This window comes from Mobula hypostoma, chromosome 17 (genome assembly GCF_963921235.1).
Source record: "Mobula hypostoma chromosome 17, sMobHyp1.1, whole genome shotgun sequence".
NCBI lineage: Eukaryota > Metazoa > Chordata > Chondrichthyes > Myliobatiformes > Myliobatidae > Mobula > Mobula hypostoma.
The window spans coordinates 20,062,188-20,080,087 of NC_086113.1; the positions used below are offsets into that span (position 1 = coordinate 20,062,188).

The 17,900-nt window shown below is 42.4% G+C and overlaps 1 protein-coding gene across 8 annotated transcripts in view; it reads left to right on the forward strand.

The window, feature by feature from the left end:
• Window positions 1-17,900, forward strand: part of lars2 (leucyl-tRNA synthetase 2, mitochondrial) — a 131,593-nt gene that overhangs the window by 58,952 nt on the left and 54,741 nt on the right. For 7 of the 8 annotated variants that reach the window (XR_010020702.1, XM_063069315.1, XM_063069319.1 and 4 more), the window contains 4 exons: window positions 1,070-1,252; window positions 2,983-3,152; window positions 5,398-5,475; window positions 15,528-15,639. Coding sequence is in view for 7 of the 8 variants with exons in the window: in XM_063069315.1 (XP_062925385.1) it covers window positions 1,070-1,252; window positions 2,983-3,152; window positions 5,398-5,475; window positions 15,528-15,639 (543 nt within the window). In the remaining variant the exon portion in view is untranslated. Of the gene's footprint in view, window positions 1-1,069; window positions 1,253-2,982; window positions 3,153-5,397; window positions 5,476-12,117; window positions 12,697-15,527; window positions 15,640-17,900 lie in introns of those variants that run through there. The other variant, XM_063069321.1, reaches the window with a different exon arrangement.

A 17,900-nucleotide genomic window follows, 5' to 3' on the forward strand; every position in this document is an offset into this window, starting at 1 on the left:
CACTTGGGTCTGATCCACCACCATGTCCTTGCAACAGAGAGTGACCTCAATGCCAATTAGAAAAGTACTTCTCCAACCAACTTAATTTACTTTTCCTGAAGACCCATGTATTTTTCAAGTGTTACAGAATCAGGTTTATTGTCACTGACACGAGTCGGGGAATGTGTTGGTTTACAGCAGCAGTACAGTGCAACATGACTGTAGGCTACAATAAGGAATATCTAAAAAAAAATTAATTAGTGCAAAAAGAGAGGAAAATAGCGAGGTAGTATTAATTGGTTCAAGCATCATTTGGAAATCTGGCGGTGGGTTGGGGGGGGAAGAAGCTGCTCCTAAAATGCGTCATCAGCCTCGTGTACCTCTCCCTGATGGTAGTAATGAGACGAGGACATGTCCTGGGCGTCCTGAGTGCTATTGATGGATGCCGCCTTTCTGAGGCATCACCTTTTCAAGATTTCCACGGTGGCGGTGAGGCTTCTGCCCACGCTTGCAGCTTTTTCTGATCCTGTGCGCTGGCGCCTTCATGCCAGACAGTGGTGCACTCGCTTAGAACACTGGCTGTTTTTGATCAGTATCAGTTAAGCTGGGTGTCTTTGCAGTGTCTGTGCTTTGTGGTAATTCGTCAGCCCAGTTCTGCTTTATCAGGTAAGGGTGGAGTTAAACATTGTGGTTATGTTACTGAAACGAGAGATAGAAACTGAAATCTCACCACAGCAGCTGGCAATTTCAAATTCTGTTGATTTCTTGTATATATCTAGATTGACAGATTAGTGTCAGTATCACTGACCATGAAACAAATGGATTATCTCAAAAATCCGATTGTTTCATGCATCTCCCGTAATGAAGGAAATCTGTCACTCCTGCCTGCTTGGCCTTAATGTGATTGCAGACCCATAACAATATGGTTGATTTAAACCTGTCTTCTGAAAATGCTGCTCTGTTCATTGCTTCGAGAATGACAGTCACATCTTGTGAAGAATTAAACCAAAGACTTAGCCTCATGTTTGGATGTGACAGACTGAGCTCAGAAAATGAATATTTACTTAGCAGTTTTTATTTTTCCTCCAAGGTCCTGATCCAGTCCATGCTGGGACCTCAGAGAAACTCCAGATCTCCTGGGAAAAGATGAGCAAATCCAAACACAATGGCATTGATCCAGCGGTAGTAATCCAACAGTATGGGATTGATACTGTGCGCCTGTATATTCTCTACGCTGCCCCTCCTGACCAGGACATTCTGTGGGATGTTAAAAGTAAGTGACTGAGCTGAAGCAGCCAATAAATATCTTATTGCTGTTTATATGGATGACACCTTCCAGGACAGAGCCACCTCCTCACCATAAACTCCCTCCCTTCAATTCTGGCTGCAGCATGCATCTTCTGCAAAGTGCGTCAGTTCATCCAGGTTTCTTTAAGAGGATCGCCCACCAAGTCACACACCAAGCTAAGTCCCGATGAGGCCTTCTATATATTGGTGAGACCCGACGCAGACTGGGAGATAGTTTAGCTGAACACCTACGCTCTGTCCGCCAGAGAAAGCAGGATCTCCCAGCGGCCACACATTTTAATTCCACGTCCCATTCCCATTCTGATATGTCTATCCATGGCCTCCTCTACTGTCAAGATGAAGCCACACTCAGGTTGGAGGAACAACACCTTATATTCCGTCTGGGTAGCCTCCAACCTGATGGCATGAACATTGACTTCTCAGACTTCTGCTAATGCCCCTCCTCCCCCTTGTACACCATCTGTTACTTATTTATTTATATACATACATTCTTTTTCTCTCTCTCTCTCCTTTTTCTCCCTCTGTCCCTCTCACTATACCCCTTGCCCATCCTCTGGTCTTCCCCTTCCCCCTTTTCTTTCTCTCTAGGCCTCCTGTCCCATGATCCTCTCATATCCCTTTTGCCAATCACCTGTCCAGCTCTTGGCTCCATCCCTCCCCCTCCTGTCTTCTCCTATCATTTCGGATCTCCCCCTCCCCCTCCCACTTTCATATCTCTTACTAGCTTTTCTTTCAGTTAGTCCTGACGAAGGGTCTCAGCCCGAAACATCGACTGTACCTGTTCCTAGAGATGCTGCCTGGCCTGCTGCGTTTCACCAGCAACTTTTATGTGTGTTGCTGTTACCATTTGGTACTATTTATTCTTCAGTCATAACTGTGTCAACAGCCTGGTATTTTAACTTTATAGGAGTGTATTTGTACCTTCACACAGACTGTAGAGGTTCAAGGTGGCTCACCACCCCCCCCCCGAGAACATTTATGGACGTGCAGAAAATACTGGCCTTATCAGTGACACTCCCATCCTGCAACTTAATTAGGAATATAAACCTTAGATTTTATATAGATTTGAGAGAATAATGAATATAAACACTGGGGCTCATAGAGTTGACAAGACAGCAGATGCTGGGAAGTCTGAAATAAAAATAGAAAATGCTGAAAATACTCAGCGGATCAGACAGCATCTCTGGAGAGGAAAACTGACTTAGTATTTCAGATTTATAACATTTTATTGGAACTGAGAAAGGTTAGAGATCAAATACGATTTAAGTTGCCGAGGAGGGGAGGGTGACGGGAACAAAGAGAATGTTTCTGATTGGGCAGAGAAATCAAACAACAACACATTGTGTCAGTGTTGAGAGGAGATGGTAAACACCTTCTTACTTGCAAATTAATGATTAAATCATTAATGATTGGAGTAAAAAGGAGATGATGAAGGGCTAGAGTCATTCGTAACTGATGAAAAGTTTTTTTCAACCAAGTTCTGATATGCTGAATCTGAGAAGCTGATTCTGTCAATGTTTTTTGTAAGAGGGCATCAGACAGATTCTGGACAATGAAGAAGTCACACGTTATAAATAAAACGTAATATATGACCAAGAATAAAAGCTCTGACAGCCAGCACGAGAATGCTGACCTGAGATTGTGAGATGCCGTAGCCTGTAGAATACTTACTTGTTCATCATCCTCTCCCCTCAGCGGATGCCATTCCTGGTGTGTTGAGGTGGCAAGTACGGCTCTGGACCCTGGTAACAAAGTTAATAGATGCTCGGAGTGCTGCAGTAACCCCTTGTCCGGACCTCCTCAATGAAAAGGAGAAGTCAGAAGCCAAGAAGATATGGCAGAGCAAAAACTACACAGTTTCACAAGTAAGTATGTGTGTCTTACTGGGTTACCTACCAGTTTATGTCATTTCTCTAAGACATTGAATGTTTGGGATCGTTGAGGAAACGCTCCTTCAAAATGGGTACTTTAAACTGTTCTGCTTGTAGTGGTCAATTATTTTTGTGTCTGAAGAGCCTGTACATAGCTAACAAAAAGAAGCTATGAAATTGCTTCCAAAATTCTCTCCTTTGCTCCATTCCCTGTGTCGATAAGTACAAACAATGTTACTTGAAATTGATATGTATGTTCCAATATATATTTCATTTATGGCTGTGATGTTTTGGAATTTCTCACGAGATATACAGTATACGATAATGTATAAAATACAAATGGATGCTCATTTTTTGATTATGTACAGAGTTGAGATTAATATATGCTTGGAAACTAGACAGGCAAATAGTGTGGAGCTACTGGTTCAGCCCCAGTCTAACTCGGATGTCGGGTAGGTTCAAGGGCATAATGGTTTTCCACTGCTTCTATTTCTTGCAGTTAGGACTAACCTATTCGATCTTAACGGTGAATTCTCAGTGAAGAGGCACAAACTGGTGCTGTGCGGGCTACTTGTGCCTTTGTGACTCCGACTGTCCATCCTATCTATGCCTCTCATGATGTTATACACTTCTATTAAGACAGCCCTCAGCCTCCAACCCTCCAGGATTAAAAGAAAGACTGTTTGATATGTCCCAAAAGAAATGGCCATAGCCATACTTTAGATCTGTAGCAATTAGTGTGATGCCAATACAGCTTGGCACTCCAGAGGTCAGAGTTAATTTCCGGTGCTGTTCTGTAAGGAGTCTCTGTACATCCTCTCCATGGAGTATGTGGGATTTCCCCGGGTGATCCGGTCTCCCCTTACAGTACTGGCTAGGTTAATTAGTCAGTGTAAATCGTCCTGTGATTATGTGACGGTTAATGGGGGCTGTGTGGTTGCATGGCTAGAAGGGCTGGAAGAGCCAACTTCACGCTGTATCGCTAAATAAAATAAAACTAAAATACAATAAGTGGATTTGAAGAATAACTTGTTCAATGTGGGAATGTAGTTGGAAAAACCTTGTATTTACTTTCTTCTTTAAAGTGTTCACTTTACTTCTGATTACCAGTGATTCTGCTACTGGAAATGTTATTAAAAGCATTTTTGCGTATCGATTAAAGGTTGGAGATAGCTGCGGTAGTTCTACTCCTTCTTGCCGTCCAGTTCAATTATGCCCTTGAAAGTAAAGCTCAACAAATTCTCGTTATCTTCGTGAGAAGGGAGAAAATTGCCAGCGTAACAGGGAAAATGGGGGTGATCTTTTGTGATCCGTAATCCTGTGGCTGGGAGATTATGGCTAAGTAGTTGCTAATCACTGGTGAAGCTTGCTCTGTGAATGACACACAATAGAACTTAATGGCATCAAAAAAATTAAAGCAAGCCAAAGTTACAATCCTTATTTTTTTACACAAAGAGTAATAGGTGTGTGGAATGTTCTGCTGGGGCTGATAATAGAGGCAGATAGATTAGGGACATTTAATAGACTTATTGATAGGCACATGGATGAAAGAAAAATGGAGGACTATGTGGGAGGGAAGAGTTAGATGGATTTATTTTTTGTTATTTATGTAGAGATACAGTGCAGAGTAGGCCCTTCCAACCATGTGAGCTGTACTGCCCTGCAGCCCCTGACAATCCCAATTTAACCCGAACCTAATCACAGGACAATTTACAATGACCAATTAACCTACCTGGTACGTCTTTGGATTGTGGGAGGAAACCAGAGCACCTGGTTAAACCTGCACATTCCACAGAGAGGATGTACAGGCTCCTTACAGATGGTCTTAAATTCCAAACTCAATGCCCGAGCTGTAATAGCATTGCACTAACCGCTACACTACTGCGGCACCCATATCTTGGAGAAGGTTAAAGGGTCAGCACAATGTTGTGGGCTGAAGGGCCTGTGCTGTATTATTCTGTTCTATATTCTAAAGCATGGCACTCCATACAGTAGAGCAACACCCCAACTCTCCCTTCCCACCCATCTCTGGAGTGGCATTTGAGCATCAATTTTCTGATTCCATCAAGTCTGCTGCAGCTGATCGCAATCATCTTAAATCCTCCTACCAGGGTAAAACTGCAGTAAATGTGTGCCTTTGTTTCTAGAGCAGAGGATAGTGGTCTGCAGTTTCCAGTTGGCTGGCCAAGCATTGCAAAAATTGTTTTTAATTGTGTTTCCCTTTCTTGAATGTGTTTAGGTAACCAGCTACATGACCAAGGATTTCCTGCTGAATGCTGCAATATCCCGGCTAATGGGCCTCACAAACACTTTATCAGTAAGTGCAGTTCCACAAATCTCTAAGCGCAAGAAGCAGGAAGTTAGTGAGTACAACTGACTGTAAGTATCTCAGTCAGGGGAAGGACACATCTGTCAGGCAGCTTTGAATTGTAATGTTAAGAATGAGAATATTTAGAACTGAATTGAAATTAAATTTCCATGATTTTTTTTTCTTTGGTTTTCAAATAACTTGTACTTCTGTAGAGGATGATCTTATGACTCTTGTGTTTTTGAAAGCAAAACCCATAAACAATGGCCTGTACTGTACTCTACTGTTCTGTGTTCTAAAACATGGCACTCCGACCACTGTAGCAAACCCCCACCTCCCGAGTCATCCCTGGAGTGGCATTTGAGCATCAGTTTTCTGATTCCATCAAGTTTCCTGGCAACTGTGCTACAGCTGAAAGCAATCATTTTAAATATTAAGAGCTCTGTAAGCTGCCAAATGGAAGCCAGGAATTTCCCACAGGGAGGAAAAGAAGATGACGGAGCATTTCGCTGAAGTGTTACAAGAGGACATGAAGCAAGTCCTGTTTCCACTCTCCTGTCTTCAGCTAGTTTGTTACGAGGGCAGAGCAGCAGGTGCAAAATGCACTACATCTGAATTAATATTAGGGAGCCAAGTAAGTTTATTTTTTTAAGAAAATAAATCCCAATAAGGGCTGTAAGAATAGAGAAGGGGAGGGAGATCCTATCAGTTCATACTGCACAGAGACTCTTCAATTCACCGAGTCCATGTTGAGTGTCAACCATCCATCTATATTAATTCCATTTCATTCTCCCTACATTCCCTACCGCCTTCATCTGTTTTGCTCTTGTTCCAACTCCAGTGAGGTCAGGGTTATTAGATGGATAAAAAATGTCACTGGCATTAGTGAAGAAGAGGATGCAGACGTTACACATGTTCAGAGAAGTGTCTTCCAGGTCATCCACCGTTTAAATGGAATAAATAGATCTTAGTTTCATTCCCATTGAATTAAGTAGTGGAGGTTATTCACTGTTTCCAGTGATGACAGGAAACGTGTGGAAGAGATTTTTAAGTGGAAAAGCCATTGCACTGGGTTAGTTCCTCTCTCTTGACTTCAGAAGTCCAAGTCCACTGGTACGAACAAGCACCACAAACTGGGGTCTTCCTTGGTTGCAGTGCATGACCATGACATCTCCTGTGCCTTGCCATGCCCTTCGCTCTCCACGGAGCATTGCAGTACTGTCTTCCGAGCCACTGGATCTCACTGTAGATCTCGTCCACCCAGCCCATCGGAGCTGACTTCAGATGCTCGGGCAGGCACGCCCCTATCTCATCGGAGTATGTGGCCACTTGCTACCCTCACCTGTGTACTGGGTTGTGGCCGCTGTCACATGCAAGCAGCTACTTGGAGCCGCTGGTGAGAGCTGAGTGTCCACTGGGGACCAAAGGTGAGTGAGCTGCCCCAGAATGGACACGACAGGCCCCTTCACCAGAGGTGCTACCCCTCCCTGGACACCCCATACACCCCAAATTAAGTAGCTAGCTCAAACTAAAGGAGCTAGGAAGTGAGAAGAGTGACACATTGGTGCAAGAATTATCGGGCAGAAATGTGGTGAGGTGGTAGGCAAAGCACAAACAATTAGGAGTGAAGCTGCTGTGAGCCAGAACTGGCTTGCAATGCCCCTCCCTCCACCCACCTCAAAATCAATCGCACTTCTCAAAACTAGCTCGAAAAGGAAAAATGGTCTAGAATAGAGAACTGAGTTTTTTTTTGTTGTTGAGATATTACAGAAAGCTAAATTTCTTTTCTATACCGGAGCTCAGTATTTGAGATTCTGATTTAAACTTGTGTGCAGAATATTAGTAGCGGTTAGTCTGTTCCTTTTCTGCAGTGGGATTCCTCGAGGTATGAAGCTGTGCATCTGTTGTTGAAGTAACAAATTCTATTCATTTTTAATTCAACTTTAATTGCAGTTTCCAACTTATTTTGTTAGCCTTCAATTGAGATTCAACTTTGTAATCACAAAAGACAGCTTACAATTTCCATTATTTTTGACTACGCTATTCTATTTCTATTCTATTATTTCTACATCACGTCGATGACTGCATCGATGCTGTTTCTTCCATATATGCCGAGCTCATCAATTTCATCGTTTTTGCCTCCACTTTCACCCTGCCCCGAAATTTACTTGGATCATCTCTGACACCTCGCTCTCCTTTCTCAATCTTGCTGGCTCCTTCTCTGCAGACAAGACTATTTACTGATATCTTTTGTAAGCCTACTAACTCTCACAGCTATCCTGACTATACCTCTTCTTGCCCTGTCACTTGTAAAAATGTTATTCCCTTTACTCAATTCATCTGTCTCCACTGCATCTGTTCTCAATATGAGGCTTTCCACTCTACAATAGGATATCCGAGATGTCCTCCTCCTTCAACGAATGGGATTTCCCTTCCAGCTCCATTGATGCCGCACTCACCCGCATCTCCTCCTTTTCCTGTACATCTGCCCTCACTCCATCCTCTCTGTACTATATCAGGGATGGAATTCCACTGGTCCTTACCTACCACACTATTACCCTTCACATCATTCACATCACTTTCTGCCATCTACAACAGCATCATCCCACTGAGCACATCTTTCCCTCCCTCCTCTGCCACTCTCCACTTTCCATTGGGAATCTCTCTCTATGTGACTCCCTTGTCCATTTGTCCCTCCTCACTGATCTTCCTCCTGGTACATATCCCTGCAAGTGGGGCAAGTGAACTTCTTCCCTTACCACCACTCAGGGCCCCAGACGTTGTCCAAAAGAGGCAACACTTCACGTGTAAGTCTGTCAGGGTCATCTTCTGTATCTGTGCTGCCAATATGGCCTCCTCTGCATTGGTGAGACCTGGTGCAGACTGGGTGAACTGCTTCGTTGAGTACCTTTGCTCCATTGGCCACAAAAGATGGGATTTCCCAGTGGACACTGATTTCAATTCAAATTCCCATTCACATTCTAAAATCATAGTCCATGGACTCCTCTACTGCTATGATGAGGCCACTCTCAGATTTTAAGAGCAACACCTAATATTCCATCTAGTTAGCCTCCAACCTGGTAGCATGAACATAGATTTCTCAAATAATTTCTCCTCCTCCTCCTCCTCTCTTTTTCTATCCCCTATTCTGGTTCCCGTCTCAGCCCCTTCCCTTCTCCTCACCTGCCTGTTGCCCATCACTTGTCTCTGGTGTGCCTCCTCCTTCCCTTTCTTCCATGGTCCATTTCCTGTCCCATCAGATTCCTTCTTCTTTAGCCCTTCACTTCTTCTACCTATCACCTCCCAGCTTCTTACTTCACCTCCCTCTCCTACAAGCCCACCTTCTACCTCACCTGGCTTCAGCAATCACCTGCCAGCTTGTACTCCTTCTCCTCCATCTTCTTCTTCTTCTGGCCTCTGCCACCTCCATTTACAGACCTAATGAAGGGTCTCAGCCTGAAACTGTTTATTCCCCTCCATAGATGCTGCCTGACATGCTGAGTTACTCCAGCACTTTCTGTGTGTTGGTCAGGATTTCCAGCATCTTTGGTATCTCTTGTATTTATGAATTTATTTTATTAACTTTTTGATTCAGCCTTGAATCCCTGTTTGTGTTTCTAAAGTTTCTTTGATTCTGTTTATCTTTTTTTTTCCTTTGGGGTACTTGCCTCCAAGTGTGATTGCCACACTTAGTGTCCATATTTGAATTCTTGTTATTTTGATGGGTATCCAATTGTAACCTAACAGATGGAATGAATTTTGTTCCAATTAATTACTCAGTGAAGTTTTCTCAGGGGATAATCTAACTGTTTAAGGTAGAAACTCGCTTTGTTTGTTTCACACACAACTTTTGTTCTCCTTCCTCTGACCTGTTCATTCCTTTATTCTCCTCTCTCTCTTCCATATTTTGATCTCCATTATGATTAGTGCTTAATAAACACTTAGTGGCCACTTTATTAGGTACACCTGTACACCTGCTTGTTAATGCAAATATCTAATCAGCCAAACGTGTTGGAGCAACTCAATGGATAAAAATATGCAGACGTGGTCAAGCGATTCAGATCAAACATCACAATGATGAAGAATTGAGATCTAAGTGACTGACTATGGAATTATTGCAGGTCTCAGATGGAATAGTTTAAGTATCTCAGAAACTGCTGAAACCTTGGGATTTTCACGACAATGGTTTACAGGGAATGGTGCAAAAAACAAAAACCATTCAGTGAACAGCAGTTCTAAGTGAGCATTGCCTTGTTAACGAGAGGGATGGGAGGAGAATGGCCAAACTGGTTGAAGCTGACAGGAAAGTGCGAGTAACTCAAATAACCACAAATTACAACAGTGGCATGCTGAAGAGCATCACTGAATGAACAACATGTTGAAACTTGAAGTGGACGGGCTACAGCAGCTGAAGACCAACCCGGGTTCCAACTCCTGTAACTAATAAAGTAACCACTGAATGTAGGTGCAAGCTATCAATACTTAAAAAGAAATTTAAAAAGAAATCACTCGAGCTGTTGCCTTAGCAATAAACTATAACAGAAATACTGTTCTAGGTATTGAGAAAGATGTTGGCGTCCTCTGCACCCTTCTCTACTTTCCCACTCATTTCCACATCAGTTGGATAAACAAATCTGTGAAAGCGTTTTTTGACATGCAGTGCAAAGCAATCATTTGGGAATAGTTTCTGCCTGATGAATAATGATTAGATTTTTCAATAATAATTAAAGGAACCCCTTTGACCAATATCCAAGCCTCTAGACTTCTGGCCTACAGATAATTAACAGCTGACATGTTACCTTATATGATGTATGATGATGTTTTTCAACGGAGCAGTTAGTCCTAATCTCCTTTGATATATTTCATTGAACTTTCCCTGTTGATTTCTATTCAAAGAGCTCCTCAAAGAATGTAGTTTATGCAATTCTCATTCCCCAAGGCCAAAACAGTCTCTTATGGTTGTTTTTTCATGATCTTGCTGGAAATATTTTGAATTTATTTTTAAACTTGGAAAATATTTCTCATGTTGAAAGTGCAAGTTTGAACACAGTCGCTTTTGTTGTTTTGTATTTAACTAATTTTGAGAAGCACTAATGTTGCAGTTAATAATTCCAGACAACATTTTTTGTTCTCTATCATTGACCCCAGTATCTCATAATCCCCAACATGTCTACTTTACCGCCCTCATTCTCGCTTCACCCTGCCCTGCAGTTGTGATAACCCTGTTATTCTTTGCAGTTAGCTTCTTCATTGTTGGCCAAAGCTTTAAAGACACTAAGTTAAACTACTTTCAGATTGCACTTAAAAGCTTCCGCTGCCTTTTCATTTCCTCTTACCAACTTTCTCAAGCCTATTTTCATCTAACTTTCTCCCTCTCATGTCTGCAAATCTTATCAACAGTTCCTCTTTCATCTCCAGCTCAGCTTCTGCTGTATGTTCTGTTCTGTTAAGAATCACTGTAAGACACCTTCTGTACAGGAAGAAACCAGTAAACCTGAAATCTGTAAGAGTAGGATCAGTATTTTGAAATCCATGAGGAGGTGGTAGAAGAGAGAGAAAAAGCCATGGGAAATAATGAGACGTGAGGAAGGTGGTGCTTGGTGTGAGCATAGTGCATGATAAGATGTGGGTAAGAATGAAGTTTCATGAGACGTCTTTGTCCCATTTAATTGACCTCAGTAAGAACTTGTGGTTTATGGTTTGTTTAACAACAATAAACTTTTTAACCTTAAGAAAAGATATATCTGTAACATAATGCATAAATTATTTGTTACGCTTTCCACCACTATCTATAAGAAGTTTGTACATTCACCCTGTGACTTTGTGTTTCCTCCGGTTTCTCCAGTTTCCTTCCACATTCCAAAGACAAACGAGTTAATAGGTTAATGGTCACGTGAATGTAATTGGGCAGCACGGGCTCATTGGGCCAGAAGGGCCTGTTACCATGCTGTATCTCTACGTGAAAAAGTTTAAAAATAATGTTCCTGACTGTATAAAACGCAATAGTCATTGATTTCATGGAGCAGTACCCTATTGAATTTCCGGGTACCTATTAAAGCCAGTTCATTGAAAACTCTATTTGCAGATCCTGTTTCATTATAATCCATAACTTTGGTTCTAAAGTTATCACATTGTGTGACACCTGAAGAGATGATGTCTTACAATGAATAGATTCTTTTCAGATTGCGTAACCTGGCCACCAAATGCCCTTGTATAAATGCTTCCTGAAAAACATACAGAATTTCAAACATCTGTAAAGGTATACAGGATATTTTTTTTTTAAATACAGCATAATTTTAATCAACACAAAATGCTGGAGGAACGTAACAGGTCAGGCAGCATCTACGGAAATGAATAAACAGTGGGTAATTTGGACCAAGACCCTTCATCAGATGCTGCCTGACCTGCTGAGTTCCTCCAGCATTTTGTGAGTTTTGCTCTGGATTTCTAGATCTGCAAAATCTCTTGTGTTTCTAATTTTAATCAAGCCATTGTATGTCTCTAGACATCATCATAATTTTTTAATAATGCATTCCCAAAAATTGAGAATGGGATTCAACATTTTTGTTCAGAAAACATTTTGAATGAAACAAAATTGCATTGTTTAGTTTTGAAACGGTGCTGTTTCATATTTTCATCTTTACTTTGAAGGACCTTCAACACTAAGGCACCTTTTCAGGTGATTTGAGAAAATATGGACAAATGTATGGTTAAATTAAAAACAGAGGCTATATTGTGGGAAAAAAAAAGATAAAACTGAAAGGTAAAGGAAATATGTAAGTTTAATGTACTTATTCTGTGTAAATAATTTATTAAACTAAAGGAATAATAAATGAATTAGTGGGTGAGAAAGTGACTGTTGAGAAAGATGGGAGCCAGTTTTTTTTTAATGTTACTTTAGCTTTCAGCAAACACCAGCTGAATTTTCACTTCGGAGCCAATTAATTGAGTTATTTCAAAGGTCATTTCAAATGATGTGCTTTTCTGAAATGAATCATGTCTCTAGAGGTGAACAATGCAAGAGAAAAATGCAGAACGATATTTTTTTTGTTCGATCTAAATGATTTCTTCATCTTTTTATAACAATGTTGAACTTTGGCAGGCATTCCATGAAGACAGCATCACATTGAGAGGGCACACAACCTCTGATAATACTTCTGTCTATGCAATAAGTAGATGAAGGCTGAAGAGTTATATTTGGTTAAAACAGGTTACAGAGGAGGTGTTAGGTTTTGAGAGGGTCATTGGAATGAAGTTGCAAAGAATGGCCGTGAAAGGTGAAGGGGTGAGGGACTTTGTGGCATAATTGGTGTTGATGGGGGTAATATAATTGATTGTGGTGATGTAAAATGAAAATGGAGTGACTGTGTGCTGCATTTACACCACAGCCCAACCTATCAGTAGCAACAAAAGATGTTTTTCTGACAGCACCGCTCCATATTCTCCCACTTATCCAAAAGAAAAGGGCCTGGTGAAGACAGAATTAATAAGGCATTTGGAATTATGGATACATAGAAGATAGCATACAAACAAAGAGAATATGTTGATTCTTTATAAAATGCTAGTTGAACCACAACTGCAGCATGGTATCCAATACTGATCACTTCAAGATGGATATGAAGGGCTATTGGAGGATGCAGAAAAGTGAATTTATGATTTAGAACTTGCTGTTAACTAGAATAGTAAAGACAGCATCAGTGAAGACGGTAGAAAGGATATTGGGCAGGGACACGATAAAGATTTAGCTGTTTGGAATCAAAATGAGAAGAAATTGGGGCAATAGAGTAGCGTAGAGGTTAGCATAATGCTACTATGCCGTCAGTGCCCCGGTTCGATTCCTGCCGCTGTGTGTAAGGAATTTGTACACTCTCCCAGTGAGCATGCAGGTTTTCTCTGGATGCTCCAGTTTCCTCACACATTCCAAAAGAGTATGGATTAGGAGGTTAATTGGTCACATAGGTGTAATTGGGCGGTATGGGCCTGATACCGTGCTATATCTCTAAATAAAATAAAATTCTTTATTTAAAACATTGTAAGATCTTTGGCAAACAACAGGAATTCTGCAGATGCTGGAAATTCAAGCAACACACATCGAAGTTGCTGGTGAACGCAGCAGGCCAGGCAGCATCTATAGGAAGAGGTACTGTCGACATTTCAGGCCGAGACCCTTCGTCAGGACTAACTGAAGGAAGAGTGAATAAGGGATTTGAAAGTTGGAGGGAGAGGGGGAGATCCAAAATGATAGGAGAAGACAGGAGGGGGGAGGGATGGAGCCAAGAGCTGGACAGGTGATAGGCAAAAGGGATAGGAGAGGATCATGGAACAGGAGGTCCGGGAAGAAAGACGGGGGGGGCGGGGACCCAGAGGATGGGCAAGAGGTATATTGCTCCATCTAGCGGAATTAGTCCTTACTCTTAATAATTTCTCCTTTGGCTCCTCCCACTTCCTCCAAACTAAAGGTGTAGCTATGGGCACCCGTATGGGTCCTAGCTATGCCTGCCTTTTTGTTGGCTTTGTGGAACAATCTATGTTCCGTGTCTATTCTGGTATCTGTCCTCCACTTTTCCTTCGCTACATCGACGACTGCATTGGCGCTGCTTCCTGCACGCATGCAGAGCTCGTTGACTTTATTAACTTTGCCTCCAACTTTCACCCTGCCCTCAAGTTTACCTGGTCCATTTCCGACACCTCCCTCCCCTTTCTAGACCTTTCTGTCTCTGTCTCTGGAGACAGCTTATCCACTGGTGTCTACTATAAGCCTACTGACTCTCACAGCTATCTGGACTACTACTCTTCTCACCCTGTCTCTTGCAAAAACGCCATCCCCTTCTTGCAATTCCTCCGTCTCCACCGCATCTGCTCTCAGGATGAGGCTTTTCATTCTGGGACGAGGGAGATGTCTTCCTTTTTTAAAGAAAGGGGCTTCCCTTCCTCCACTATCAACGCTGCTCTTAAACGCATCTCCCCCATTTCACGTACATCTGTTCTCAGTCCATCCTCCCGCCACCTCACTAGGAATAGGGTTCTCCTGGTCCTCACCTACCACCCCACCAGCCTCCGGGTCCAACATATTATTCTCCGTAACTTCTGCCACCTCCAACGGGATCCCACCACTAAGCACATCTTTCCCTGCCCCCCTCTCTCTGCATTCCGCAGGGATTGCTCCCTACGCGACTCCCTTGTCCATTCGTCCCCCCCATCCCTCCCCACTGATCTCCCTCCTGGCACTTATCCGTGTAAGCGGAACAAGTGCTACACATGCCCTTACACTTCCTCCCTTACCACCATTCAGGACCCCAAACAGTCCTTCCAGGTGAGGCAACACTTCACCTGTGAGTCGGCTGGGGTGATGTATTGCGTCCGGTGCTCCCGATGAGGCCTTTTATATATTGGCAAGACCCGACGCAGACTGGGAGTCCACTTTGCTGAACACCTACGCTCTGTCCGCCAGAGAAAGCAGGATCTCCCAGTGGCCACACATTTTTCTCCCTCTGTCCCTCTGAATATACCCCTTGCCCATCCTCTGGGTCCCCCCCCCGCCTTGTCTTTCTTCCCAGACCTCCTGTCCCATGATCCTCTCTTATCCCTTTTGCCTATCACCTGTCCAGTTCTTGGCTCCATCCCTCCCCCTCCTGTCTTCTCCTATCGTTTTGGATCTCCCCCTCTCCCTCCAACTTTCAAATCCCTTACTCACTCTTCCTTCAGTTAGTCCTGACGAAGGGTCTCGGCCTGAAATGTCGACAGTACCTCTTCCTAGAGATGCTGCCTGGCCTGCTGCGTTCACCAGCAACTTTTATGTGTGTTGTAAGATCTTTGGCAATCTCTCTCTTAGGAGTCTGTCAGTGCTCAGTTATTGAGTATTTTTGTTTCTGGTATTATTAAGTTTTTAAACAAGGGGATTAAAGGATACAGGGAACAGATAGGAAAGCAGAGGATCCGCTGTGATCTTGCTGAGTGGTGAAATAGCCCTCTCTCATTTCTTAGGTTTTTAAAGAATTAGTTCCATTCACACAGTAATTGAAGGCTTTAATTTTTTCTTCTCCCCTTAACTTTTCTTTCAGCAAACTACACCTCAAGTAATTCTGCATAGCAATGAATATGAAGAAGCTCTAGCTGCCTTGTGTATTATGGTGGCTCCTATGGCTCCACATCTGGCATCAGAGTTATGGAAAGGTAAAGCAAAGAAAGCATTTCTTATCTTTCTACAAGAAAGGATTGCTTTTCAAAAAAAATTATAAACCCTGTGCATGAATGTAATGTTGATTTCATGATTGAGCCCTTTGAATTTATATTTCCATTACTGGAAAAGGGTTACTGGTTGCTCTGGTGAAGATATTCCCGTAGTGCCATTGAATAACAATTCCAGAATTTTGATCTGGTAACAAAGAAAAGATATGAATACAATGGATTCTGGTTAATTGGGCAATCACTTCATTAGGGCTGCTGTTTATTTGGGATAGCTCTTAAAGAACAAAGACTGATTGAGAAAATAGCCAGGATTCCCTTCGTTTATTTGAGACACTGCTGCTGAATTGCGACAGTAGACTGTTGCAGAACACTTTCTTACTAGCATGCACTTTGCATGCACTTGTCTGGCCACGAGTGCTTAGAGCAAACAGTTTTTAAATTGTGCCAGTGGGTGTGCTTGTGTTCAAAAAGCAGTGATTTTTGTCACTGATAGTTAGTGAGTAACAAGCAGTAGAACAATTCAGAACAGTTTTGTGCATTTTGATTTGAAGCATTCAGGCATGGAGATACCAGAAATGGATTGGGGGGTGTGTGTGTGGGGGAGGAGGGTGAGGGGGTGAAAATCACAAGATCACAAGACAAAGGAGCAGAAGTAGGCCATTCAGCCCATCGAGTCTGCTCCGCAGCTCCCCCATGAGCTAAACTATTCACCGATCTGGTTCCAATTTCTGGCTTTTTCCCCATATCCCTTGATACCCTGACTAATTAGATACCTGTCAATCTCCTCCTTAAACACCGTCAATGATCGGGCCTCCACAGCTGTATGTGGCAACAAATTCCACAAATTCACGATCCTCTGGCTAAAAAAATTTCTCCTCATCTCTGTTTTAACTGGGTACCCTCTAATTCTAAGACTATGGCCTCTTGTCCTGGACTTACCCACCAAGGGAAACAACCTTTCCACATCTACTCTGTCCAACCCTATGAAAAATGAAACTATCTCACTGCTTCAGCAAGTTAGGAACAATGAAGAATTTGAAGGTATCGACAATCATTTTGAATGTTACAATGAAAATGAAGATTTGAAGATTGTATCATCGAAAGCATTGTATAAAGGCAGTTCATTATTTGCACTAGGTGTCTGCTGATTTTGCTAATTTTCAGTCAATCAAAAGAACACAGCAGCATACACTGTGGATGAGTTCCTCCATTGATAACTAATAGGAACTACAGTTTTATAATACTGTAGTAATATTGTTTGCATTCCAATTTGTTCTGTATTTCATTTAAATGCATAACTGGTGACTCAGTTAAGTAGTAGTTTGTCTTTTTATACATTTTTAACTATTTCTATGAAACCTTGGCTAACTGGGGCATCCATTTAATTGGGCCAAAATGTACTGGTCCCGATATGTCCCAGTTAGAAATATAGAAAACCTACAGCACAATACAGGCCCTTCAGCCCACAACGCTGTGCCAAACATGTACTTACTTTAGAAATTACCCAGGGTTACCCATAGCCCTCTATTTTTTTAAGCTCCATGTACCTATCCAGGAGTCTCTCAAAACACACTATTGTATCCGCCTCCACCAACGTCACCGGCAGCCCATCCCATGCACTCACCACTCTCTGCGTAAAAAAACAAACAAACAAACTTACCCTGACATCTCCTCTGTACCTACTTCTAAGCACCTTAAAACTGTGCCCTCTCATGTCAGCCATTTCAGCCCTGGGAAAAATCCTCTGACTAGCCACATAATCAATGCCTCTCGTAATCTTATACACCTCTATCAGGTCACCTCTCATCCTCTGTCGCTCCAAGGAGAAAAGGCCAAGTTCACTCAACCTATTGCCATAAGGCATGCTCCCCAATCCAGGCAACATCCTTGTAAATCTCTTCTGCACCCTTTCTATAGTTTCCACATCCTTGAAGTGAGGTGACCAGAACTGAGCACAGTACTCCAAATGGGGTCTGACCAGGGTCCTATATGGCTGTAACATTATCTCTCGGCTCTTAAACTCAATCCCACAGTTGATGAAGGCCAATGCACCGTATGCCTTCTTAACCACACAGTCAACCTGTGCAGCAGCTTTGAGTGCCCTATGGACTTGGACCCCAAGATCTCCCTGATCCTCACATTGCCAAGAGTCTTACCATTAATACTATATTCTGCCATCATATTTGACCTGCCAAAATGAACCACCTAACACTTATTTGGGTTGAACTCCATCTGCCACTTCTCAG